Raw genomic sequence first — 25255 nt, 5'->3', positions numbered from 1 at the left:
TAGGATTATATGTTAGTTTTTATTTTAAATAGTTTCAAAACATTAACAAAAGCCAAGATATTATTATTTTTTAAAATGAATAGTAGATCACACTAATTAAATGATCTGTCTTTCAGTTAATTTAATTTATATATATAGAAGCTAAGACCAAAATTTTATAAGAAGCTGTACTTCTGAATTCTTTCTTTTACTGAATGGTAAGCTATAAAGGGCCGCGTAAACACGTTTAAAAGAAGGAAAGCTATTGAGTTAGATATATAATATGGGGGTTAAGAACGAAATAAAGAAACCCGGGTTTCTTTTGTTAAATTGAGAAAAGATGAGGGTTAATTTTGCAATTTCCCCTATTATTTCTCAATATAAATTCGATAGGAAACGGAAAAAAAAACCTCAATAACATATTATAAATTGCGAGCTAAATTTGTAATTTCCTATTATATTCCGGCGAAATCACCTCAATAACAAACCCTCTTCAGTGACAGAATCCACAAACGATTTTTCTTGATTCTTCTTGTTTTTCCGCGATCTCTTGATTTTTTTTTTTTCATTTTCTTGGATATTATGGCTTGGATTCCGCCGTGGACGAGGGACGATGACAAGCGTTTTGAGTTAGCCCTGGTGATATTCCCGGAGGGCTCGCCGTCGTTTTTGGAGAACATCGCTCAGCTTCTGCAGAAACCTTTGGGGTTGGTAAAGTACCACTACGACGCATTGGTCTACGATGTTGCGCTTGTCGAATCGGGTAAGTATGCTTTACCCAAGTACCCGGACGACGATAACGTGTCACTGACGGAAGCGACTCAGTCCAAACACGGGATTCCTTGGACAGAAGAGGAACACAGGTTAGTCAAAGACTTATGAATTAGGGTTTCTTTTGATTGTGAAATTAAAAGTCTTAAACCTTGCTGGAGTTGATGATTATAAAAGAATGATTAGTTTGGGTTTTGTTGATTTAAGTATAAGTTAAGAGTTAAAATGTTACAAAGAATGTTGATTATGATAATCTTGGGGATTGATTTTTCTGATTAACGTCTTTCGATTGTTGAATTAAGATGATGAATAATCGTGTTTGTGAGGGGATGTTTTGACCTTGATTACTTATGGGCTTTTGAATGTTTAGATTGTTTCTGGATGGATTGAACAAGTATGGGAAAGGAGCTTGGAGTATGATATCAAGGGAATTTGTGAAGACAAGGACCAAAATACAAGTAGCAAGCCATGCACAGAAGTATGACAAAAGGCAAAAATTGGACATTAATAAGAGGAAACGCAGGAGTATCCATGACATAACGTCGGAGTCTACCATGGGCAAGCCAGATAACTTTGGAGTCTAACTTGGAGTTGTTCCTTTTCTGTAGTTTCAGTATATGAGGATATGAGTTCGCTTGATGTGTATAGGATGATGACGATATCAAGTATATGAGTATATGATGAGTTTTGCTTGACGATGATGTTTTAGTGTTTAGGGGGATGATGATGACGATGATTGATGAAGCGTATAAGACCGGTTTGAACAAACTATAAATGTTTTGTTTTGCGACCCTTTTGGTATTTTTTTTTTTATTTTTTTTTGATAAACACTTTTAAAGAAAGAGAGCTATTTGAGTTAGATATATAATAATATGGGGGTTAAGAACGAAATAAAAATATATAAGTCGGGTTTCTTTTGTTAAATAAAGAAAAGACGAGGGTCCCTATTATTTTCTCACTATATAAATCTGATAGGAAACGAAACAACCCTCGATATCAGCAGATTCCTTAAAAAATTTCTTCAACACATTTTTTTTATTTTGTCGCTTCTATCAGATTCCTGATCTTTAGCGATCTCGAGATTGCTCTCTTTTTCTTGGATATTATGGATGAAATTCCGCTTTGGACGAGGGTCGATGACAAGCGTTTTGAGTCAGCTCTGGTTCAATTCCCAGAGGGTTCGCCGTATTTTTTGGAGAATATCGCTCAGTTTCTGCAGAAACCGTTGAAGGATGTGAAGTACTACTACCAAGCGTTGGTCGACGATGTTGCGCTGATCGAATCGGGTAATTTTGCTTTGCCCAACTACAGGGACGATGATTACGTGTCACTGAAGGAAGCGACTAAGTCCAAAAACCAGGGCACGGGGAAAAAGAAGGGAATAGCTTGGTCACCAAACGAACACAAGTTAGTCAAAGACTTATGAATAAAGTATTTCTTTGGATTGTGGTTTCAAAGTCCAAATTTAAATCTTGCTAGCTAGGGATTATGGATTAGATTTTCTGTTGACTAGGGAAAGTATATAGCATAACAGTTTAAATCTTGTTAGGGTTGATGAACTAGGGTTTTGTTGGTTAGGGGTAAGAGGATCGTATATATATCACGTATTTGCTAAATATAGATGAATATAATATTGTTGATTTTTGGTTGATTAATGAATGATATTTAATTTTGTAGATTGTTTTTGGATGGACTAAACAAGTATGGGAAAGGAGATTGGAAGAGCATAGCGAGGGAATGTGTGAAGACAAGGAGCCCGATGCAAGTGGCTAGCCATGCTCAGAAGTATTTTTTAAGGAAAAACAAGAAGGGGAAACGCATGAGTATCCATGACATGCCTCTGGGAGATGCGGATAATGTAACCGTCCCTGTATCCCACTTGAATTCTACGGGCCAGCAGCCACAGTTTGGAGACCAAATTCTTCCGGATCATTATTACCACTGCTCCCAGGACAATGTAACCAATATCCCTGGATCCAACTTGGTGTTTATGGGCCAACAACCACATTTTGGTGGCCAAATTCCTCCAAATCAAAGTCACCCCTACTCCCGGGACAATGTAACCGTCCCTGAATCTAACTTGAAGCCTATGGGCGAGCAGCCACATTTTGGTGACCACATTTCTCCGGATCAATATGACCGCGACTTCCTGGACAACTTCGGGTTTTTCTATGATGATGGTGAAGATGATGGGAGTTTAGCAAGCTTTGAAAAACTATATTATAAGGCTTAAGCTTTATGATGAGATTTTCTGGTTTTGGGTTTTAGAGTTTTGTTTCTGGTCTAGACTTTAGTTGTAAAATTAACTTGAATGGTCATTTATTTTATTGTTTGGTTTCTAACAATTGTCTGACAATTTACACTTATGAACATGACAACAAAACAGAAAAATTTTTCTATATATGAATATTTGTCTTCAGTTGGAGGAAGGATGATTCTTCTCCTCGTCTTTTGGTCGGATCTTCGTTATACCTTTGAATTCATAGGCCATATCATTGGTAGTTGATCTCAATGTGGAAGCCGTATAAAGAGGTTATATATAGTTCAGTGGTTTGTCGTCAGTTTTGTTGTAACTTTGTTTTTTCTTTCGAATTTGCAAATTGGCTTCGAGTAATCGTGTTAGATTGCAACTGACTATATGAAGTTATTCGCCCATAGCAGCAATACCAAAACCTCAAGAACCGGACAAGTACTTAAAAACTCACCATAAGACAATATCTTGGTAGGGAAAACCAATATACATACACTTACATATTTGAAAAACTTTTTGCCTTTTTTTAGGATCATTCATATTCATATTTCATTTAGGTTGGTCAGCTTTTCTGTCTTTGCATTTGTTACGCAGGTAAGAATGAAAACCTTATGTGAATCATATGTCAAAGAAAGTTCTGTAAGCAACAATTAATAGAGATCTTTCTTGATCATAATACTTAAAAAATAAAAAACTGTGATCAAGTAATGCAAGAAGTATGCATACTGCACAGTTTAAACATTTATTAGTCGAAATATCAGTTTATTGATCAAGCTAACACTGAAAAGAGAAAACAAATTACAGAGGAAACAAAAAAACAAAACCAAAAACCAAAAGGTTTGCCAGTAATCTTATTAGTTATTCATCTCTTTTTCTTTTGCCTCCTAGTAGACCTTGGTGGATTTGAGTCATACTTGGAACATAGTTAAACAAAAATGGCCAACATTCGACTAATCCAAAATCAACTTGTGTGACTTTATTGTCCTCTCCAATAATGTAGACCAAGTTTTTGCCGTCTAATTCAGTTACCATGAATTTGTCACAACACACGATGACTTTCTTCTCCTCATCGACCAAGAAACTTATTCCATTCCATATATAAAATTCGGAGGGGACATCTAGTGTAAAGAGTAAGAGCATGCTCCACGATACCACTTTGGTCTCACCAATCTTATTTGTCAGCCATATCTCTATGTTTGATCTACTTTCGCGTTGCAACAACACCGAAAGCTTCTCGTCTCTAATAACTGATAGAGACACAGTTTCGAAAATAGGACACTGATACGGAAGACATTGACGTCTAAATCTTTCGGTTGTATAATCAAAACTGAGTAAAAATACGCCAAGCTGTTCTTGTTCTTCATCTGAAGCAAACCAATAAGTGTTTCCTTTCAAAGACACGCCGTAATCAGTATGGTTTACGTGGCACTTACGAGTTGCATCAATAATCCTCCATGAATTAGAGTCATTAGAGTTAATCTCATGGATTGCAAATTCTTGGCTGGCGTAGCCTTTAGTTAAAGACCCATTGTTACAGCTCAATATTTTGTAGCTATTACCGTGGGATTTGTGGTCTTGGTAGGATCCAAGAGCACAGTAGTCGCAATCATCTATGGGTTGAATACATCTGGTTTGACCAGTGCACGGGTTCCAAACCACGATTCTAGTGTGGTATACGTTGGTGCATAGTAATAAGCCATCACAGTGAAAGACTTTATCAATATCGAATTGATATTCAAAACTATAACGAGAGTCGATTAGGCTAATTGCACCTGTGATCTCTACAGATATGGTGGAACTCCATGGAGGTTGACGCTCACTGAACAAACCCTAAACTCGTTCAACATGAGAATCAGAAACTCCTTTGCGGCTATACGGAAGTGCTTTCTTGTGAATCTTCCACTTCTGCATATATTGTCCCATCGTTTGCAAGTAGATCGTACCTTCTTCAGAGATTTGGCCGGAACGCGACAAAGTATCTCCTCTCACAAATCACCTGGAAGGTCCTTCATCATTGTTGATCTCTCTAAGCAAGAAACTGCAGTGACTTCCATTGTTATTTGGAGGTTTTCGTTCCCCTTTTGCTATAGGGTCAATGATATTAATTTATCATTTAATTAATTTGATATTTGCCTAACAGGATGAGTAGAGGAAGCCAATGTATGAATATATTTTGAGACTGTTGGTTTGGTATTACCCTTACCCGAAAGTTGCTGGAGAGGAGTTTAGAACGAGGAAAATATGCCGCCGTCCCGACAAAAGTGCACGCCTTATCATCTGCATTAGTCATCAGTTTAAGGACAGGCTTCAAAATCCGAATCCGAAAACAACTATCAAAAAGACCTTAGGCTAAAAAAAAAAGACCTTCATATTACCAGAAGCTGCATTAGGTAGGAAGCACTGTGATTTGGCTGGCTTGCATTGGCTTTACGCTACCAAAATCGGCAATCTTAATATGTCCATCTGAAGTTAACAACAGATTCTCTGGCTACTCAATCAAAATTTAGGGATAATTGTTAGCAAAATGATGTCCTTGTTGGATATTAAAAGAGATGATATGTGAAAGAGAAGCTACCTTAATATCTCGATGTATCAGTCCCATATTATGTATATACTCAAGAGCGTCCACAACTTGTGCACTGTAGAACCGACCTTTCTGCCAAACACAAAACAAAACCATAACGCAACTACATTTTGAGAATATGAATCAATCTCCTAGATTCTGAAATAATATCTTACTCTGGTGATTTGATCGAAAAGTTCCCCACCTTGGCAAGACTCAAGCGCCATGTCTACAAAAATGAGAATGACCCAATAATTACAGCCTTTCAAACACACACACACACACTAGTGAAAACAATTAATGGTGTATGGAAACAAAGCCACTTGAATAGAAACTACCTACATAGTGATTGTGTATCTTGAAAAGTAAAGAAGAGTTTCACAATCCCGGGATCAAGAACAATCCTCTCCAATTTGACATAAGCTGTTTTATTCTCCTTGGTGATAAACTTTTTGTCCATGATCTTCAAGGCATACATACATACACAGTTCCATTATCCTTGTTGTTCCCTCAAACAACCTGATTCGATTATACATAAGCAAAAAATGAGCTTCTATGATGAAGTTTCCATTTCCCACCAAAAAAAAAAAGGTCCAAGATATGTATCAACTAAAGGATCAATTAAGCAAACAAACACCCGATTACAAAAATTCATCAAGATACAAAAATCAGTAACTATTCAATCGTCTAAAATTGATTCAAGAATCAAAGAGAGAATTTTTATAGGAATAGTCAGACGGAAACAATGAATTGAATCGAAAAAATGAAACCTTTGAATAAGAGCCAACGCCATAGATCTTGCCGAGCTCGAAATCATGGTAAGTGAGGAGCCTTAAAGGCGAGGCTTTTGCTTCTGGAAATAGTTTCACCATTTGAAGATGAATTCCCTTGAAGAGCAAGCTTTGAATCAAATTCCTTCTCCGTAGTCAACATCTCCCTACGAGACCCATCCAAAAATCAGAAAGACCCAAATTGGATCTTGAAGCTTATGATGTTATTTTCAGGTGCAGTTGTGAGTTCCAATTTCGAACTTTCAATTGGATGAAGGGGGAGGCGAAGAAGAAGACTCGGAGGTAGTGACACATTTCTCCTTCTTCATCAGAACTCCGCTTTAAAAATATTATCTATATTTAATTTTAAAGATGTTTACGGACCAATTAATCTAGACGAATCATTGACATAATAAGAATTTTATTCGGTTTATTAAATACCTAGTTGGTGCAATAAATTATGATTCGTTTGGAGTGTTAATTGTGTTATCTAAAGTGCATAAGAAACTTCATGAAATAGAAGCTAATGTTAATAGTCGCGCAATTGTAATAATTGCTCGCTATAAAAAACTTATATGTACTGATAAAACCGATAGTGGAGCATTGAAACAATTGCTCGTAAAACACTTTTATGTACTAACAAAATTCCCAAAGCCAGTCTTCTGCTTTTATGGCTGGAGAATATTTGTTGCATGATCCTTGACTTGCTTGTCGGTTCTAGTTAGAACATATTTCTTTGCAATCTTAGCCCAAGCATTCCCAAATTCGGCATGTCCTTCTAAAAATTGACTGTATTTCACAGTGATGTTGATGATGAAACCTGCGGGCTTAGTTGAACCTCCTGATGTAGACCTTAACAGAGTAGCTAAACTGATCCAATCATCATCCCAGTGTCCCACTTTTTCAAATTACTGTAATCTATAGGGGCTTTGATCCTTTATTCGTTTTGGACTAGAAAATAAACTAAAGATTTTTCCATGGGATTGTAGTTCAATTGGTCAGAGCACCGCCCTGTCAAGGCGGAAGCTGCGGGTTCGAGCCCCGTCAGTCCCGGCAAATTCAATACATCAACTCCCAATTCTCCTTTAGAAAACATAAAATTGAACCACGATTTTTCCATAGAGCTTCTGGCCTCCTCCCGGTGTCTTGCCAGAAGCTCGTTTTCTAACCAAAAAAAACGACAAATAAAGTGGGGGTTTCCAGAAGCCCAAGAAGACAGAACTTCCTTAACCAACTACCAATTAAAAGAGTAAAACACTTCCTTTGGATAAACTGATTCAAACAGATAGATTTCTTTTCGTTGATCGGATCGAGCACATAGGAATTTTTACATTAATAGCAGGTCTGATTCCAGCATTAAAAAGATCGGCGGATAAGAATATTTTACTTGGAGTATCCGCTTAAGTGAGAAAAGGAACTTGATTTAGCTTGAACCTTGAGCCGTAGAAGAGGACCTTTCAGAAGGACGGCTGGCTTTAGCCCTTGAGCATGGACAAGTGTTAGAATGTCTTTGTTGTAAGGAGAAAGGTAGATAAAACAGAATATGCAATGGGTTCTTAATCATGTTCAGTGATTACAGTTTGATATAAGTGGAGGAGTTTGGGAAAAGTAAGTTTGAACTTTGAATAGAACCAATTATAAAAATTTTTGAGTGTTGGTTTGGTATTACATAGGCATTTTCAATACCAAATTTGATCCATCTTCATGTTGTGGTGCTTGGTATGGATTGAATTGCTGCAAGAGGATTCACTTGGTATGAAAACGCAAGCTTCCAGAAATCTACTATTGCTTTTCTCGTGGACTCCATTTGCCTGCGAATGATCCTGAAACAAGTAAAGAAACACACACAGCTTATATTGTGGTTCACAATGTATTTCTTCATCACACAACTTCTGATCATTCAAGCAAGCTTAGAAGGATTCTTACCGTATCAAAGCAGCTCGTTTTCTCTTCAAGGCATAACATATGATTAATCCAACAAGGCTTATGGCAAACTTTCCCCTGGACATGCTAAATTGGGTATTACCAACCTTGAGGCTTAGAGGATGGGATGACCAAAGTGACCAAGGTTCATGTTGTTTAGAGAGTTTCAGGACAGAATCAATCTTATCCTTCTTTTCATTAGCCAACGACTTCTTGTTATTCACTACAGCATAAGAAGAATCTTTAGAATTTTCCTCAAAAGAACTAGCGTCTGGAACGTTTGCTGTTTTGAATGAAAGTAACGAATGCAATCTTCTCAAAATCCCCTGAAATAGACAGTTTAGAGTAGCATCTTAGTTGGAACACATTCACAAGTTCATACACAACTCACGAAAGGGTCCAATAGTACCTGTCGTCTTTCCTCAGGTAACGCAGCTTTCTCAACCCATGAAATGGCTAGGCCTATGTCGTTTGAAACTTTTGCAAGAACTCCAAAGGTATACAGCTCCACTACTTCCATGTACTCATCAATATCTAAACAGTTTTTCTCATGGAATCCTTTTGCACTTACTCCAGCATCATTTAGGATATAGTGGCTGTCCTTGTAAACCCATATGCTAAAGAACTCTTCCAGAATCTCACATACACCCGAGTAGGAACCATTTGATATTTGAAGGCATATTCTAAAGAGAAAAAAGGGAAGAAGATCAATAATCTAGATTTCTAAGTTTCTACAGTATTGTTCTGTGACTTTTGTCTATGCTAATGCATTCAGAGAGCCGTCTTGTACTCCCGTTAATAAGTAAAAGTTAGCAAATAACACGACCTCTCAATTCTTTTCTCTCACTGTCCTCTTCAGTTATGAATGTCATTTACTCCTAGTTCTGAAACATATTTCAGAAATAACCAACCTTTCAAGCGTATTAAGCTATAATAATGTCAAAGAAACAGAACAAGAACGATACCCAGTGAGAAGAACTTGAACAGGAATAGCTGCAACTTCTCCAAACACATCTCTTAACTCATTCACAATCTCAACTGTCCTGCATGAAAAAGGAATTTGTTAGCAAAACTATCACATAGCCAAAACTCTAAAGTTTCTTACAACATCCAATTCCAAATAGAAGTAAGAGGGAAAAGTACTAATCATAGTAGAACATCTGAATACAATCATGAAATATACCTGCTGATTCCATGCAAGGATTGGACTAAAACCATGCCAGCAGATTCTAAAATATCATGAAACTGATGTTCTCCCTCGGATAGAACATCAATGTTGCCAAATATTATTTTCAGTGTAGAAGAGGATAATGACTCTGCCTCTTCATACATAGAGCACACTAGGTAACTATACACATCAAAACAAAAAAAAACAAAAATGAGCAATCAAAATTGGAACTGACCCAATTTATCAGCTTAAAAACTGAACAATTATGAGATAAATTGGAGTCATCATCATACGCATTTTCGGTTTAACTTGTTCTCGTGAATTATGCGATGAGTCGTTTTTCTTCAACTTGTATACATAATTGAATCAAAACCAGACAGATTATTCTTGTGAAAACTAATTCTGGGAAAATTTGACTTTCTCCTTATACGCATCGCCAAGTACGGAACCAAAATTCGCAAAAAAAGTAGCAAGCATGAACAACTAAAATTTAAGCAAATTCTCACGAGTACCTCTCAGAACGTTCAATTTCTCCCCAAATATCAGTTGCATCCATTGTTGGAGGTATTGGGAGAAGCTTATCCATAGCTTTGATTTGAGACAACATGGCGAAGAGATTGATTATGCTCGAATGAAGAAGAAGACGAGGGAGAGGTAATAATTGTGGGTATTTGCTATTGGGCCAAAATAATGGGCTTCTCCTTCACAAATCTAATCAAAGCAAGCTAAGCCCAGCCAAACCAAACAAACCTGATTAGCATTATTATTGTTGTTGGGCAATTACTAGTTTCGCATAGCAGTGATACTGATACATTGTGTGAACACAACTGTTATTTATTTCAAACATTAATAATTATGATGAACATGGAACTGTCTAGATAAATAACAAGAAGTTAAAATCTGAGCTAACTTTGGCGGCTCGCTAACGACGACCTCCCCACATCACATGCATGTCTTTTTCGTTATTGACATCGATCGACATGTCTTCTCTTTATATCTACTTTGTTTGCAATCTAAAATCTCGATTATAGGTCCTTTTTTCGTGTGCCAATTCTTTCTATCATAATATTCCTTTCGGTCGTTTCATCTATTTCACATTATTTAGGTATTTTCACCATTCTAAATCTCAAGTAATAGATAAGGTTAATTACGTTTCAGAAAAAAATGTTTAATACTTATTTGACTTGCATTGTGGAACTTAAGATAGCTCAACTTTATTACTTTTGGTAGATATTTTCTGGTGTATGTCCGAAATTATGAGTGTTAAGCACAAACTCAAGGTAGCTCAGTTTTACATTGAAATAAAGAAACAAAAGCAAATCATTTATTGATTTGTTTGACAATAAATGAAATCTTTTACTAGAAATTCACAAAGCCCTCGACAAATTTCCAATAGAATAGGTTATTTTCTTTTAATATAAGCACACATCGTTTTCATAATTAAACAAATTTAGACCCTTGGTTTAACCATGGCTCTCAACGGTTTCTTCATTACCACCGTAAACTCCAATTTCCCCGCGAAATCAATTTCACTTCCCGCCGGATAAGCGCTCCACTCAAACTCTTGAACCATCTTCGCTAGCATCAAGTGCACGTGTACGGTCGCCATCGCTAGCCCCGGACAGATCCGACGGCCAATACCAAACGGCATCATTTTAACTCCGGTTACACCGGTTATGTCCGCTTCCTCCTTACCCGCAATAAACCGATCCGGGTTAAATTTCTTCGGATCAGACCAAAGCTTCGGATCCTCATTTATTCCCGGAAGATAAAACTCGACGTTGATCCCAACGGGAACATCGTAACCGCCGACCGTCGTCGGCTCCGTCACGGAGTGAGTCAACGTAAAGTACGTCGGAGGATGTTTCCGTAAAATCTCCTTAACGACGGCTTGTAAAAAGACCATTTTATCCACATCTTTCTCCTCAACCTCACGATCTCCGACCGTTGATTTAATCTCATCGTAGAGCCGAGATTGAATCTCAGGATTCACGATCAGCTGCGCGATACCCCACTCGATCGCCGTCCCCGTCGTATCCGTACCACCGTTAAGAAACTCCGAGCAAAGCGACACAAGCTCTTCATTAGACGGCGTCGTTTTACGACCTTCGGTTTTAAGGTCAAAGAGTGTATCGAGATAAGAGAAAGACGACGCTGTTTTATCAGTCCCCGGATTCTGAATCGCTCTCCGTCGTCTCTCGATGAATTTAACGATGAAATCAACTTGTTCACGACGAACCTCGAGAGCTCTTGCTCTCTCCTTGGAGTAAAACGGAGCAAGGATCGGGAGATAATCATCGAGTCTTGGATTGAGTGTGATCAAAACTTTCTTCATCACTTGATCCATATTCAAAATCGATTCTTCATCCATTTCGATTCCAAAACACATCTCTAAAAGAATACAAAACGCAGCGAATCTTGCGTTTCTTAGTACCCAAACAAGACCGTCGTTGTCTTTAGCTTCTGATTTGATCCTCTCTACGAGTTTATCCATTGCGGATTGCCTCAACGACCCGAATTCTCTGAACCGGATCGAGCTTAACATGTTCTGTACCATGTTCTTTCTCAGGGATCGCCACACGGGTCCGTACGCTGAAGCGTTGACCGTGAAAGTGTTGGAGCTGAAGATGGTTCGGGTCGGATTCTCGGTGGGTCGGGTTGCGAACATTGGTCCACGTTGAATCAGAACGTCGTGGACGAGAGCTGAATCAGAGATGATGATCATTGTTCGACTTCCCATCCTCAACGTGTAGATAGGACCGTATTTTTTCCTTACATCATCAACGTACTCGTAAAACTGCTTCCCGGAGCGCGCGAACTGGAAGAGGTTTCCGACCACCGGCCAACCCGGAGGACCTGGTGGAAGCTTCACGCGCTTTGATTTAGAACTCCGGCGCGTGAGGATCAGTAGAACTAAACTGGATACAAGGATGGTGTAGAAGAGTGAAGGAGGTATATTAAAGAAAGTGGGAGGAAACGAAAGAAGAGACATTTTAGCTTCTTGTTTTTGTTTTTCTTCTTCTTTTCTTTTCACTGAGCTTTGTAGCTATGGAGGATTAAGAATGGAAGGGAGAAGCAGAGGAAGGTATAAAAACAGAGTAGAGCATGATAATTTAGGTGAGGAGAATTAAAAGTTAACCGGTTTTGTGATTGGTTTCATTTAATTTTATGAGGCTGAGTTTGGTATGCACAAGAAGTACGATGACAATTTAAAGTCTTGTCTTTTATGACTACAGTACAATAGTTGTGTGATCGTGGAATTTTGCATGTCAACGTTTTTCAGTTAAAAAAGATTATGTTTTTTTTCCTCAATGTTTTAGCATCAAAAATTGTAAACAAAACAAGATTTTCATATCTCAAGTTTCGTTTTTTCCTCCCATTTCTTGTGTTTTTCATGACAGTTATTTTACCAAATTATCATTCTAAGCTTTTCTTACAAATCATAGTTAAGTTTTTACCCTCAAAGATAACAGAATTCTAAAAGATTCTTAAAGCAAAACATGATTTGAGTTCCAGTATGCTTGTATTCATTTTTACATGAGAGTGTTTATCAGTTTATGCATATTCGATAAAGGATTTATTCATTTTTTAAAATTGGAGTGTCTATATATGAGTTTAAAATGTTCATATGCTAATCCCGCGGCTTTCAGTTTTAAACCCTAGGTCTAACCATGGCTCTCAACGGCTTCTTCATCACAACCGCAAACACCAACCTCCCAGCAAAATCTACCTCGCTCTGCGGTGGATAGGCGAACCACTCAAACTCTTGAACCATCCGTGCTATCATCAAATGCACATGTACCGTTGCCATTCCCATTCCCGGACAGATCCTACGGCCAGCACCAAAAGGCATCATCTTCACTCCAGCGACTCCTGTTATATCGGCGTCTTCCCGCCCTGATAAGAACCGGTCCGGGTCAAACTTTTTCGGCTCGGACCAGATCTTCGGGTCTTCGCTAATTCCCGGAAGATAAAACTCAATGTTGACCCCGACTGGGATGTTATAGCCAGAGAGAGTAGTCGGTTCCGTTACACCGTGACTTAATGTAAAGTAAGTCGGTGGATGTCGCCGGAGAATCTCCTTGACTACAGCTTGTAAAAAGACCATTTTTTCCACATCTCGTTCATCGACCGCACGATCTCCAACCGTTAATTTAATCTCATCGTACAGTCGAGATTGAATCTCGGGATTCGCTATCAACTCTGCGATTCCCCACTCGATCGCCGCCCCCGTCGTATCCGTGCCGGCATTGAGAAACTCCGAACAGAGCGTTACAAGATCTTCATCAGACGGCGTCGTTTCACTTCCTTCTACGACTCTAAGATCAAAGAGTGTATCAAGATACGAGAAAGACGACGCCGTTTCGATCAGAATCACCCTCCGTCTTTTCTCGATGAATTTGACGACGAAATCTACAAGTTCTCGGCGAAGCTTCAGAGCGCGATCTCTCTCATTGTAGTTAAACGGCGTTAAGATCGGAAGGTAATCGTGGAGTTTTGGATCAATGGCGTTTAATATCGCCGTCATCAACTGATCCATCTTCTCAATTGATTCCTCTTCCATCTCAACCCCAAAACACATATCTAACAAAACACAAAACGCAGCGTATCTACTGTTTTTCAGAACCCAGACGAGTCCTTCGTTGCCTCTAGCTTCAGATTCGATCCTCTCGATGAGTTTATCCATGGCGGATTTTCTAACAGAACCAAACTCCTTGATCCGATTCGAGCTAAGCATGTTCTGAACCATGTTCCGTCTCAATGACCTCCACACAGGTCCATACATGGCGGAATGAACTGTGATTTCACTGGAGCTGAATATTTTCCGGGTCGGAGTTTCAACGGGTCGGGTCGCGAATTGGGCTCCACGTTCGATTAACGCTTCATGGGCGAGACTCGCGTCGGAGATGATGATCATTGTTCGAGTACCAAGCCTGAGAGTAAGAATCGGACCGTAGATCTTTACGAGATCCTCAACGTACTCGAAAAACTGTTTCCCGGAGCGAGTGAACTGAAATAAGTTTCCGATCACCGGACATCCTGGTGGGCCTGGCGGGAGATTTAAACGGTTTGAATTGCGTTTCCGGTACGTAATGGTTATAAGTAAACCGGATACGAGAGTCGCTAGTATGGTTAAGAAGACATTATTAGGGAACAAGTCAAGAGAAGTAGAAAGTGATAAGAATGACATTTTTAAAATCTTCACCTCTAGTCAGAGCAGGCTCTAAAGAATATTGGGCCACAAGCCGAAAAAAAATTATGGCCTATAAACTACCTTAAAAACAAAAATTAAAATTAATTGAAATGATTGGGACTTGGGAAAATCGAACCTCCCACCTCTAGTTACCAAACCTCTATACTTAACCAACATAGCTACATAAGATTTTAGTCAAAAATGGGGCCGAAAATTTATATATTTATGGAGGGCCGCAAGCATGTGCCTCACATGCTTCCCTCAAGCGCCGGCTCTGCCTCTAGTGGTTTCTTTTGGCTTTGGAGGAATTGAAGAAGAAGAGAAGAGGAAGCTTTATTATTATAAGAGTGAAAGATTTGTAGTACGCAAATAATTATTGTAATTAGGACGTAATTATTAGGTTAATCGTAACGGTCGTTACTTGACTTGCAAAGTCTTAATTTGATGTTAAATTGTTTTCCGATTTCGTCGTATAATTGCTTTTTTTTAACACCTTCGTATAATTGCTTACCATTTCTATTTTCGATCTACCTTAATTTGTTTACGTGTTCATATCATATTAGACGTGTATAAATTAGCTATAGCCTATAGCAATCGGTTATATGTTATATGAAGTATAAAATCATTTTTTTTCAAAAGTTATACGTTATATAATTTGATGGAAATTGAGAATCTGCTCAACATTATATGGAAACGTTGGATTAGTTACTCGAAAAACCACCTAAGATTGCTTACAAAGCTGATTTGGCCGATCAGCTCGAGGATACAAAGTTACAAAAGTGGTTGAAAACTTATAACATGTTGTAATGTTTTTTTAGTGGTAAGAGGAGGCAACACCAACATGCTATGTGTTATAGATTGACTTAATTAGGTTTTAAAGTGGTTAAAAGTTTACAAATTAGTACCGACATATCATTTGGATTAAAGTGGTGGAATTTGGTATTGAGGAACGGACATTCAAAGAGCGCCGGTAAAGAATCCACCGGTAAACGGTGCAAAAAGTAGTGGGTTCTTTTCTTTTTGGCCATGTATTTTCTATTTTCAAGTATTCTGGTTTTTTGAGTGATTTATATATGCTAAAATAATAAATTTGTGCACAAAAAGTTTAATAAGGTGAAAACTAATGAAAATACTATTAATCAAGGGGAAAACTATTACGGGATTTTTTTGAACCGGCAGAGTATTTGCAGGTTTTGGTCTTTTAATTCAACTTGGATAATCCAGGTGACATGGCTTTGAAGATCATTGATGTTGATGTTTAATACAATTCAAATTGTTGATAAACACCTGTGGATTGTTTCGTAGTTTGTTGTTAAGACGGTGACACATTATTGTGCACAACTAGAGATAAGTTCTACCGTCCAAACTTTAACTTTATATAAGAAAAATATTTGTACATATAATAAGAAACTAAAACATTACTTTGAATAACCATATGTTTTTTTTTTTTGCTGGTTCATTTACTCTTTAGTTAATATTTTAAATAGCGTTAAGATTAAATATTATTATGAAAAACATTTATTATTAATTTTGATAAATATTGTGACTTGACCTTCTTTTTTTTGTTGCCGATAAATACAAATAGATAACACTAACAAAATAAAGTACAAAAGGAAAAAAACGACAACTTCGTACCAAACCAAAACTGTGTCGTATTAATTGTTTGTGGCGAAACAAATCCGTCGTTGATCGGCAGGTGAAGCCTCGTCACCGTCTCTTTATCTCCCTTTCTCATGACGCCGCCGAGACCACCGTCTGGGCGAGCAAGGTCGCTGCGTGATTATTCTTCGGAATCAGAAAAGATGGATGGTACCGGTAGTTGGGACACGCTTGAATGGACCAAACTCGATGTAATTTGCTCTCAATTTCTCTCCTGATTCTAGGGTTTCTCACGCTTATTTCCCTTTTAACCCACAATTACACAGACAACACGTGAATGTCGTTTTTTTCGTATGCAAAAAGCTCATAATTTGGATACGAAATTGATTGCTCAAAAGTTTTAATGTAATTCTGCTTTGGTTGTCTCTTTTTGATGGGTCGCAGTCAGCTTCAGGGTCAGGGTCAGGTTCAGGTTCTTTCTCGAATTTGAGTTGCTTGCTGGAATCGGAGAGGGTCATCGTCGAGGTATGTCTTTAGAGTTGGTCAAAGTGATCTCTTTTATTCGAATTTTCCATCTATGAATTTTTGTTACCATATCCGGTTATTGAATTTGAGACTTGGTATGCAATTTGCTTCACTCGTGTTCTTCGTAAATTAACGGTAAATCCAGTATTGGCTATAGCATTTGTCCATGATAATAGTGTGAAGAATATGATTTTGGACCTTGTTTACAGGGTTATGGAGTTGTTCTTATTAACACCGACGAAGCAGGAACTCTATTGGTGACAAATTTCCGTATTCTTTTTCTGGTATGATATCGTCTTTCCTCTGTTTCTTATATGCATTTGATCCATTTTTCTGGCCAATGTAATAGTTTTAAAATGTACTATACATGTCTTGAACTTACTTATATTCACTATTTCAGCATTAGGCCTTTAGTTTTTAAGTACTGTTGATCAATATATTCTTTGTTTCTCTTTGTGAAGAGTGAAGGAACCAGAAAAGTCATTCCACTTGGAACCATTCCATTGGCAACCATTGAGAAGTTTAACAAAATGGTCAGTTGCTGTATCCCTGGGGACAGAGCTATGTGATTAATACTAATTAAGTTAGGCTCTAGGGTTTTACATTGTTAATTCTATGTATTTTCTGATTTCATGGGTGATGTGTACATAGGTGCTGAAAGTTCAGTCAAGCCCCCGTCAGTCTGACAAGAATCCACCAAGACGTCTTTTACAGGTCACTGGTATGTTTCCGGATTTAATAGTTTCATAGAACTGATTTTGCATAAGTTTTGTTTGTCTGGTTTTCGCGTCATAGCTCAAAATTCGCTATGATGTTGAATTGTGTTTCATTTTTTTTTTCCTTGATTCTTGTCGTCCCAATATTATCTTGGACAGTGGACATCTTCCCACAGTGATGTTGGTTGAAGTTTTTTCTACTTTTCTTACATCTTTATCTGATGCATCTTGTATCTTACTTGACATTATATATTATGATCACCTGCATGTTGCAGGCAAAGACATGAGGATAATTGTTTATGGCTTTCGTCCTCGCACCAAGCAGGTGAAACTCTAACTTTTTCTTATGCTGCCTTACTCATTTCTCCGTAAATTCTGTATAACCTTCAGATCTTACATTTGCAGAGACGTAATGTGTTTGATGCATTACTGAAGTGTAGCAAGCCAGAGAGAGTATGGGATCTATATACTTTTGCATGCGGTCCTTCCAAATTTGGTAACACAAACCCAAAGGAAAGATTGCTTAATGAATATTTCCGTCTTCTCGGAAGAAGTTCAATACGAGCATCAATGGATATGATTGAAGATGGTTCGTTCACATTGTTCAACGAGCTGTGGCGGATAAGCGACTTGAACTCCAATTACAACTTGTGTCAGACTTATCCATTTGCTTTTATGGTTCCAAAATCCATACGGTAGGACACCGATATCTTGTCAGGGATTTAAAGAAGTCTCTATCAATATTCAATACCTTCTAGACTTTTGAGTGCTTCTGTGTTCATATTTTACGAGCTTTCCAGAAAAATCCTCTTCACTGATTTGCCATGTCTTGTTTTGCGCGTAAAGACCATGTTCCTATTGAGTATTGATAAATAATAAAAGATAACAAGTCACTGTTGCTGATAGTGATGAAGAGCTGCTCCAGGCGTGTTCTTTCCGAGCAAGATGTCGCTTACCTGTGATCACGTGGTGTCAGCCAGGTAGGAAGGCAGATATTTTGGTTGCTTCCATTTTAATTGTGGTAGTAATGCTTCCAAAATGATATGCTGATGGGGGAAAAAAATGATATGCTGATTTTGATCTCAAACCTTGATTGCAGGAAGTGGAGCTGTGATTGCACGCTCATCACAACCTTTAGTGGGTCTTATGATGAATATGAGGAGGTATATCGAACTTTCAATTTCACGACGAGACATTTTTGATAACTTTTTAGTTTTAGTTTTGGATTTCAAATTTCTCGAAGCAGTAGATTCTGACTATTAATTTGTTTTATTTTATCCAACAGTAATCTTGATGAAAAACTTGTTGCTGCATTCTGCTCTCAATTACCTGGTGCTAAGGGAGAACGAAGGTGAGCTTAATCTGGTTAACTCTTTATTCGTCTTGTATTTTATGTTTCGTTATAAAGAGTTAAAATATGGTTGACAGTTTTTTTTGTTTGTTTTTTTCATTTACAAGTATGTGTTGAACTCAACTCATGTGGTTTCTATTCACACTTATTATCTCATCTCTTTTTTTTTTTTTTTTTAACTTCTTAGGAAGCTTTATATTGCCGATGCAAGACCTAGGAAGAATGCATTAGCCAATGGAGCAATGGGAGGTGGCTCAGAATCATCTTCCAATTATTTTCAATCTGAAGTTAGTGAATGATCTTGGTGGTTTTATTATTGAAGTCTTGATCTTCTGGAATATCATGATTTTAGTGACTATGTTTCTTTCTTCAGATTGTTTTCTTTGGCATAGACAACATACATGCAATGAGGGAGAGCTTTTCCCGCGTTAGAGATTATTTAGATATGCATGGTACAACATCATCTGATGGGAGATCATCGTTCTTGGTGAGTACTGAATATCCAGTAACTTTTTTGACAGATTTCATTGAGGGGATACAGTCTGATATATAATATTTTAATGTTGCTTATCATAAAGATATATGTACGTATGGATTCTGCAGAGACACGGTGGTTGGACCTGGGGAGGAGGTAATCTTAGTAGTATGTCTGCTTCAGTATCTTTACTTGGAGATAGTGGCTGGTTGATACACATCCAGAGCGTCTTAGCTGGTGCAGCATGGATAGCTGCACGTGTTGCTATGGAGTCGGCATCAGTTCTTGTGCACTGCAGGTTAGCTACCTTGACTCACATCACCGGCCAACTGTTTAACTTGGATACCAATTTCTGTCCTTGTGATAAGATGAATATGCGTCTGTTTTAAGCAAAACATTTCTATTATCACCAGGGTGAAAAAATATTATTTGTTATGTCATGACTCATCGTATGTCATTGCGCAGTGATGGATGGGACCGAACAACTCAGCTTGTTTCTCTTGCATGCTTATTGCTTGATCCATACTACAGAACTTTTGCTGGGTTTCAGGTATTCCCTGTGCTTATTTGGTGTTTCTGGGTTCTTATTTTTGTATTTGACTAATTTTACTTAAGTGTCATAGAATATGTTTTGCAACTGTAAAAATTTAGTTAATAGCATAATTTATTGGTTTACAATTGTAGACTGGGAGGACCATATCGAATTCTATTTTTAGTATCCATTCATGTTTTGCTATGCACCCTATGAAGATGTTACCGTATCATTCATATAATCATATGTTCTTTCCAACTAATTGCGCATCAACATTCTATATGAGATTCATGCTCGCTACCCTGTTGTCTTATTTAATCTTTTCTATTAACCTCACATCAGGCTCTTGTCGAAAAGGATTGGCTTGCTTTTGGTCACCCATTTTCGGATCGTGTAGGAATGCCTAACATATCAGGATCTGGTAATTTTGACTTACCAAGGCAGTCTTCTTCTGCTGGAAGTTTTCCTTCATCTCCTGTGCGTCAGTCTTCAGGATCAGCAGCCTCACAATCTTCAAGCTCTTCCCATGGACATAACAATTATTCACCTATATTTATGCAGGTGAGCGAGCAACTATTCCTATTGCAATTATAGTAATACTTTTGGTTTGTTTAGATCTATTTCACTGGGTTGGCAGACCAACAGCTTATAGTATGTTTACATCTATGTGTTTCCAGTGGATTGATAGCGTTTCACAGCTAATGCGGATGTATCCTTGTGCTTTTGAGTTTTCTCCGGTATGTATGAAGTCAAACACATTTCTGAAGATTTCATGTTCAACTTCTTCCAGTAATAATAGTGTACTCATTTGCCTTCATATTTTCTGCCGCAGACTTTCCTGGTAGATTTTATGGATTGCTTGCTTTCATGTCGTTTTGGGAACTTCTTATGCAACAGGTAAAACTTTCTTTTGAAGCTCTAAACTGAAGTGATTGTGAAAACAATTGGTATTATGTTTTACCAATATCTGAGCTGGTGTAAATTTCAGTGAAAAAGAGAGGGAACAATGTGGGATTGCTGATGCCTGTGGATGCCTATGGGCATATTTGACTGATCTGCGTTCATTTAGTGCAACTCATGTCCATTGTAACCCATTCTACGATCCTTTGAAATATGACGGCCCATTACTACCTCCAGCAGCATCTCTAGCTCCTACCCTTTGGCCCCAGTTCCATCTGCGGTGGGCTTGTCCCGAGGAAGCTAAAGCTGCAGATATCGGGGTCCAATGTAGAGCCATGACAGTGAAATATTCTGAAATGCAAAAGGTAACTTAATTAACTCATCTCTCTTACCTACTCTCTTTGCCTATATAGTGTATCAAAGTTTTTAACATTCTAATTGATTTGAAACAGGAGAAAGAAGCAGCAGAAAGAAGAGTGGACGAGATATCTTTCGCAATGGAGTCATTAAGTGCAGAGTTGCTAAGAGAAAGGCATTTGAGTTGGGTAGCTAGAGAATCAGCAAATCGAGCTACCAAGGAATATGCAGCTTTAACCCGAGCAGTACAATCACTCGGGTGCAAGATTAACTTCACCACATCTGATGTTGAAGACGACCCAAGGAGTTCTCTGGAGAATAACCCTAGGAGACGAAACAGACACGGGAACAACTCAGATGTTTCTGTATCAATCTCACTAATGTCTGAAGAAAATACATCTGGAAACCCGATAGGACGGGTTTGTGAAGCGTTGTGTCCATTGCGTACAAGAGAAGGAGTATGTCGATGGCCTGAAGTTGGATGTGCTCATGTTGGAAGTCAGTTTGTTGGGTTAAAAGCAAATTTTGATGCGTTTGATCGGCTTGCCATCTACGATAGCTACTTCCAACCTGAATGAGAGTGAATCAAAAATCCGAAGGTAGCTGTAATAGTTTTATTTACAGAATAAAGGCAGTGGAAGGTCACAATCATCAATAAAGACCGACAGAAGAAAAGGCGGGAGCATAACCATATAAACTGACACCCTTAGTTTTTGGAACAAGGGAGTCTCTCATCTTTTTTTACTTTGTGTATAGCTAAAAAACTAAAAGCATTATTTTTTCTTAACCTCTATATATTTAATTTAGATCTATGATTCTTTTTGGTTAAAATGAAAAAGTTGAAAGTGGTGTACAGTTTCATATAAATCGACTACTAGCCTTTAAGTTTCTTATAATAACCCTATTTATTATTAATGTAAAGGAATTGAAGTGGAAAAAATTTGGTACAATAACTCTTTAACTCTCTCTCCATCTCCTCTTAATATTGGACAGAAAAATGTTCTTATCAAGACAACTGAATCAAAATACTTTTAAACCAAATATAATTGAGAAACACGGAACCAAACCAAAATTGAAACTACAAACCGATCCATATTAGCTTAGGTTTTACTTTGGTTACTGTCATTCATAAATCTGACAATCTGGACCCAAAACAGATTCAATGCAACTCTTAGTTATCATCTCCGGAGAAGAAACCTACGGCCCAAGAAACGTCTTGAATGCAGAGAAGACTCTTCTTCTCTATGCATACAATGAGATGTAATCAATTGAATTAAAGAAAATGTAAGAATAAAATAGGGACTTAATGAATTGACATCATCAGCAAGAGTCTCAACGGTTTTGAAGAGTTTCGATTGCCTTTTTCCACTGCAAAGCTCTTTGTTTCGCATCTTCAAACGATAAAACTTTCTTCGGCTGCCAAACAAAAACATGAATTAACAATCACATTTCAATTGCAGAAGAAAAAACTGAAGAAGGGAGCCATTGGATTGTGTGTTACTGTGCAAATCTTGAAATGGGAAGGACTTGAGACTTGAACGTTGAGGTCGTTGGAGTTATCAGACCAGATAATGTTCCCTTTTACTACAAGCTTTGATGGGTCAACGTATATCAGTCTTGGTTTGTTGGTGAGTATTAGCTGCACCTTCTTACTTGTGATTTTCTGTAGCTTCTTCACTGCTGATATCATTAGAACCGATTCTCCCGGTTCTAGAAACTGTTGCCTGTTGCATTACAAAGCAAACATTTTCAAACCAGGTAGATTTTAAAATAGAGAGTTCTCGCGGAAAAGAAGTAAAAGCCTAGCAAAGTCTCACCATCTCGAATCAAAAGAGTCTATGGAGGCAAGCCGAGTTATGGAACCTGAGGACTCAGAGAGTCCGTTGTGTCCATCGTTCTGCAAAACTGAGGTATCTCCAACATGTGTTGGGTTCCATGGAGAACCGTCCCTTTCAGGAGATGCTGATTGAGACTGAAAAAGATAAAACTGATCAAGAGAAGGACAAGACGGTAAACATTTTGGTGCAGCAATTAGAAGTAACTTAAGGAGGTAAATACCGCAGGATCTGGAGCTAGTTTTGGAGGAGTTTGTGACCTTAGGTTCTTCCAGTCAACTCCCTTGAAGAAAGGATGTCTCTTGAGAGAAGCATAACCTTCTGATCCAGCTCCTGGTCTTCTACTAGGATCTGTATCCTGAAATGAGCCATAGCCACAACAAAACAATTATGATGATGGCTTTTGAGATTGACCCGTGATTCATGATCCAGCAAAGACTGGGTAAAAAGTGAAGCTTATCTTACTAGCAATCGGTCGATGAGGTCTCTTGCTGCTTCTGAGAAATGATTTGGAAACTTTATATCTCTAGCTATGATTCTTTGGAAAATTAGCCATTCACTTGCATCCTTGAATGGGGAAGTTCCTGAAAGCATTTGGTACAGAGTGCAGCCGAGTGCCCAGAGATCATTTCTGTTTGAATGTGTTCCAGAAATACCAAAGAAAAGTTGTTCTAAGTAAGAGCCGTGTAGTAATCCAAAGAACTAAAAGGCTATTACAAAACCAAAAACTCCATATATTCCTCACATAGTGGTCAAAGTTTGTTCTAACACAAAACTCTTACCCGAAAGTTGCTGGGGAGGAGTTTAGAACTTCAGGAGGAACATATGCAGCCGTCCCGACAAAAGTGCACGCCTTATCATCTGCATAAGTCACAAGTTTACACATAGGCTTCAAAATCCGAATTGGAAAACAATTATCAAAAGGGCCTTAAGCTCAAGAATATAGAAAAAGGATCATGAACTTCATATTACCGGAAGCCGCATTAGGCAGCACTGTGATTTGGCTGTCTTGCATTGGCTTTACGCTACCAAAATCGGCAATCTTAATATGTCCATCTGAAGTTAACAACAGATTCTCTGGCTACTCAATCAAAATTAAGGGATAATTGTTAGCAAAATGATGTCCTTGTTGGATCTTAAAAGAGATGATATGTGAAAGAGAAGCTACCTTGATATCTCGATGTATCAGTCCCATATTATGTATATACTCAAGAGCGTCCACAACTTCTGCACTGTAGAACCGAGCTTCATCCTCAGATAGACGACCTTTCTGCCAAACACAAAACAACCAAAAAAGAACATAATGCAACTACATTTTGAGAACATGAAACAATATCCTAGATTCTGAAATAGTATCTTACTCTGGTGATTTGGTCGAAAAGTTCCCCACCTTCGCAAGATTCAAGCGCCATGTCTACAAAAATGAGAATGAACCCAGTAATTAAAGCCCTTAAAGCAGAGAGACTAGTGAATAAAATATAATGGTCTATGGAAACAAAGCCACTTGAATAGAAACTACCTACATAGTGATTGTGTATCTTGAAAAGTAAAGAAGAGTTTCACAATCCCGGGATGTTCGAGTTGATCAAGAACAATCCTCTCCAATTTGACATAAGCTGTTTTATTCTCCTTGGTGATAAACTTTTTGTCCATGATCTTTAAGGCATACACAGTTCCATTATCCTTCTTCTTCGCCCTAACAACCTGATTCGATTATACATAAGCAAAAAAATCGAGCTTAAGTAACTTAAAATGAAGCTTCCCATTTCCCACCAAAAACAAAAAGCTCCAAGATAGAATCAACTAAAGGATCAATTAAGCCAACAAACACCAGATTACAAAAATTCAATCTGTAAAATTGATTCATGAATCAAAGAGAGGATTTTTATAGGAAGAATGAGAAGGAAACAATGAATCGAATCGAAAAAACGAAACCTTTGAATAAGAGCCAACGCCATAGATCTTGCCGAGCTCGAAATCATGGTAGGTGAAATTCTCCTGAGGAGCCTTAAAGGCGAAACTTTTGCTTCTGGAAATAGTTGCACCATTAGAAGATGAATTCCCTTGAAGAGAAAGCTTTGAATCAAATTCCTTCTCCATTGTCAACATCTCCCGACTTCATCTACATTTCGACGAGACCCATCAGAAATCAGAAAGACCCAAATTGGATCTTGAAGCTTATGATGTTATTTCCAGGTGCTATTGTGAGCTCCAATTTCGAAAAACGAGAAGTTTCAAATGGATGAAAAAGGAAGGAGAGAAATTCGAAGAAGGGGAGGTGAAGAAGAAGAATCGGAGGAATGTGACACTTTCTTTCTTCATCATTTCATTTTCTTCTTCTTCATT

The 25255-nt window shown here is 38.0% G+C and overlaps 7 protein-coding genes, 1 non-coding gene and 2 pseudogenes across 9 annotated transcripts; 4 read left to right on the top strand and 6 right to left on the bottom strand.

Annotated features, from left to right (window-relative positions):
- The first annotated feature begins 224 nt into the window (after positions 1-224).
- LOC9320866 (transcription factor DIVARICATA) lies at positions 225-1542 on the top strand. Its single transcript, XM_002884754.2, has 2 exons — positions 225-842; positions 1121-1542. The coding sequence occupies exons 1-2, from the start codon at positions 562-564 to the stop codon at positions 1332-1334; spliced, it is 495 nt and encodes a 164-aa protein (XP_002884800.1). The 5' UTR covers positions 225-561; the 3' UTR covers positions 1335-1542.
- Positions 1543-1623: 81 nt separating this feature from the next.
- On the top strand, positions 1624-3077 carry LOC9318753 (transcription factor DIVARICATA). Its single transcript, XM_002884753.2, has 2 exons — positions 1624-2157; positions 2428-3077. The coding sequence occupies exons 1-2, from the start codon at positions 1856-1858 to the stop codon at positions 2981-2983; spliced, it is 858 nt and encodes a 285-aa protein (XP_002884799.1). The 5' UTR covers positions 1624-1855; the 3' UTR covers positions 2984-3077.
- A 605-nt stretch (positions 3078-3682) lies between these two features.
- LOC110230433 lies at positions 3683-5271 on the bottom strand (annotated as a pseudogene).
- LOC9318752 lies at positions 5098-6522 on the bottom strand (annotated as a pseudogene).
- A 791-nt stretch (positions 6523-7313) lies between these two features.
- TRNAD-GUC lies at positions 7314-7387 on the top strand. The gene has a single exon. It is a non-coding gene; the product is annotated as a tRNA-Asp (tRNA).
- A 475-nt stretch (positions 7388-7862) lies between these two features.
- On the bottom strand, positions 7863-10094 carry LOC9318750 (protein APEM9). Of its 2 annotated transcripts, XM_002882638.2 has the most exons (6): positions 9938-10094; positions 9441-9605; positions 9223-9300; positions 8667-8940; positions 8261-8583; positions 7863-8157 (listed from the first exon to the last, which is right to left on the bottom strand). In XM_002882638.2, exons 1-6 carry the CDS (start codon positions 10030-10032, stop codon positions 8037-8039), a joined length of 1056 nt encoding a protein of 351 aa, XP_002882684.2. In that variant the 5' UTR covers positions 10033-10094; the 3' UTR covers positions 7863-8036. The 2 variants fall into 2 exon arrangements, with proteins under 2 accessions (XP_002882684.2, XP_020888986.1); XM_021033327.1 differs by lacking the exon at positions 9938-10094 and having other exon boundaries at positions 9223-9295; positions 9441-9556.
- Positions 10095-10729: 635 nt separating this feature from the next.
- Positions 10730-12568, bottom strand: LOC9318749 (cytochrome P450 77A4). The gene has a single exon (XM_021033325.1). The coding sequence runs from the start codon at positions 12415-12417 to the stop codon at positions 10876-10878; it is 1542 nt and encodes a 513-aa protein (XP_020888984.1). The 5' UTR covers positions 12418-12568; the 3' UTR covers positions 10730-10875.
- A 509-nt stretch (positions 12569-13077) lies between these two features.
- LOC9318748 (cytochrome P450 77A4) lies at positions 13078-14628 on the bottom strand. The gene has a single exon (XM_021033326.1). The coding sequence runs from the start codon at positions 14614-14616 to the stop codon at positions 13078-13080; it is 1539 nt and encodes a 512-aa protein (XP_020888985.1). The 5' UTR covers positions 14617-14628.
- A 1557-nt stretch (positions 14629-16185) lies between these two features.
- Positions 16186-22025, top strand: LOC9318747 (phosphatidylinositol-3-phosphatase myotubularin-1). Its single transcript, XM_021033324.1, has 19 exons — positions 16186-16469; positions 16663-16743; positions 16953-17027; positions 17205-17276; positions 17395-17464; positions 17735-17784; positions 17865-18154; positions 18366-18439; positions 18559-18622; positions 18745-18810; positions 18998-19097; positions 19184-19297; positions 19414-19583; positions 19751-19835; positions 20160-20378; positions 20495-20554; positions 20650-20714; positions 20806-21082; positions 21170-22025. Exons 1-19 carry the CDS (start codon positions 16353-16355, stop codon positions 21650-21652), a joined length of 2532 nt encoding a protein of 843 aa, XP_020888983.1. The 5' UTR covers positions 16186-16352; the 3' UTR covers positions 21653-22025.
- Positions 22026-22090: 65 nt separating this feature from the next.
- LOC9320864 (3-phosphoinositide-dependent protein kinase 2) lies at positions 22091-25224 on the bottom strand. The gene is made up of 11 exons (XM_002882634.2): positions 24845-25224; positions 24433-24613; positions 24271-24323; positions 24078-24179; positions 23882-23990; positions 23692-23770; positions 23375-23540; positions 23133-23267; positions 22892-23046; positions 22576-22798; positions 22091-22490 (listed from the first exon to the last, which is right to left on the bottom strand). Exons 1-11 carry the CDS (start codon positions 25016-25018, stop codon positions 22407-22409), a joined length of 1461 nt encoding a protein of 486 aa, XP_002882680.1. The 5' UTR covers positions 25019-25224; the 3' UTR covers positions 22091-22406.
- Positions 25225-25255: the final 31 nt, after the last annotated feature.

The sequence above is a fragment of the Arabidopsis lyrata genome (assembly GCF_000004255.2).
Source record: "Arabidopsis lyrata subsp. lyrata unplaced genomic scaffold ARALYscaffold_3, whole genome shotgun sequence".
NCBI classification, from domain to species: Eukaryota; Viridiplantae; Streptophyta; class Magnoliopsida; order Brassicales; family Brassicaceae; genus Arabidopsis; species Arabidopsis lyrata.
Note: the sequence above shows the minus strand (reverse complement) of the source record. Positions and strands in the feature narration are given on the sequence as shown.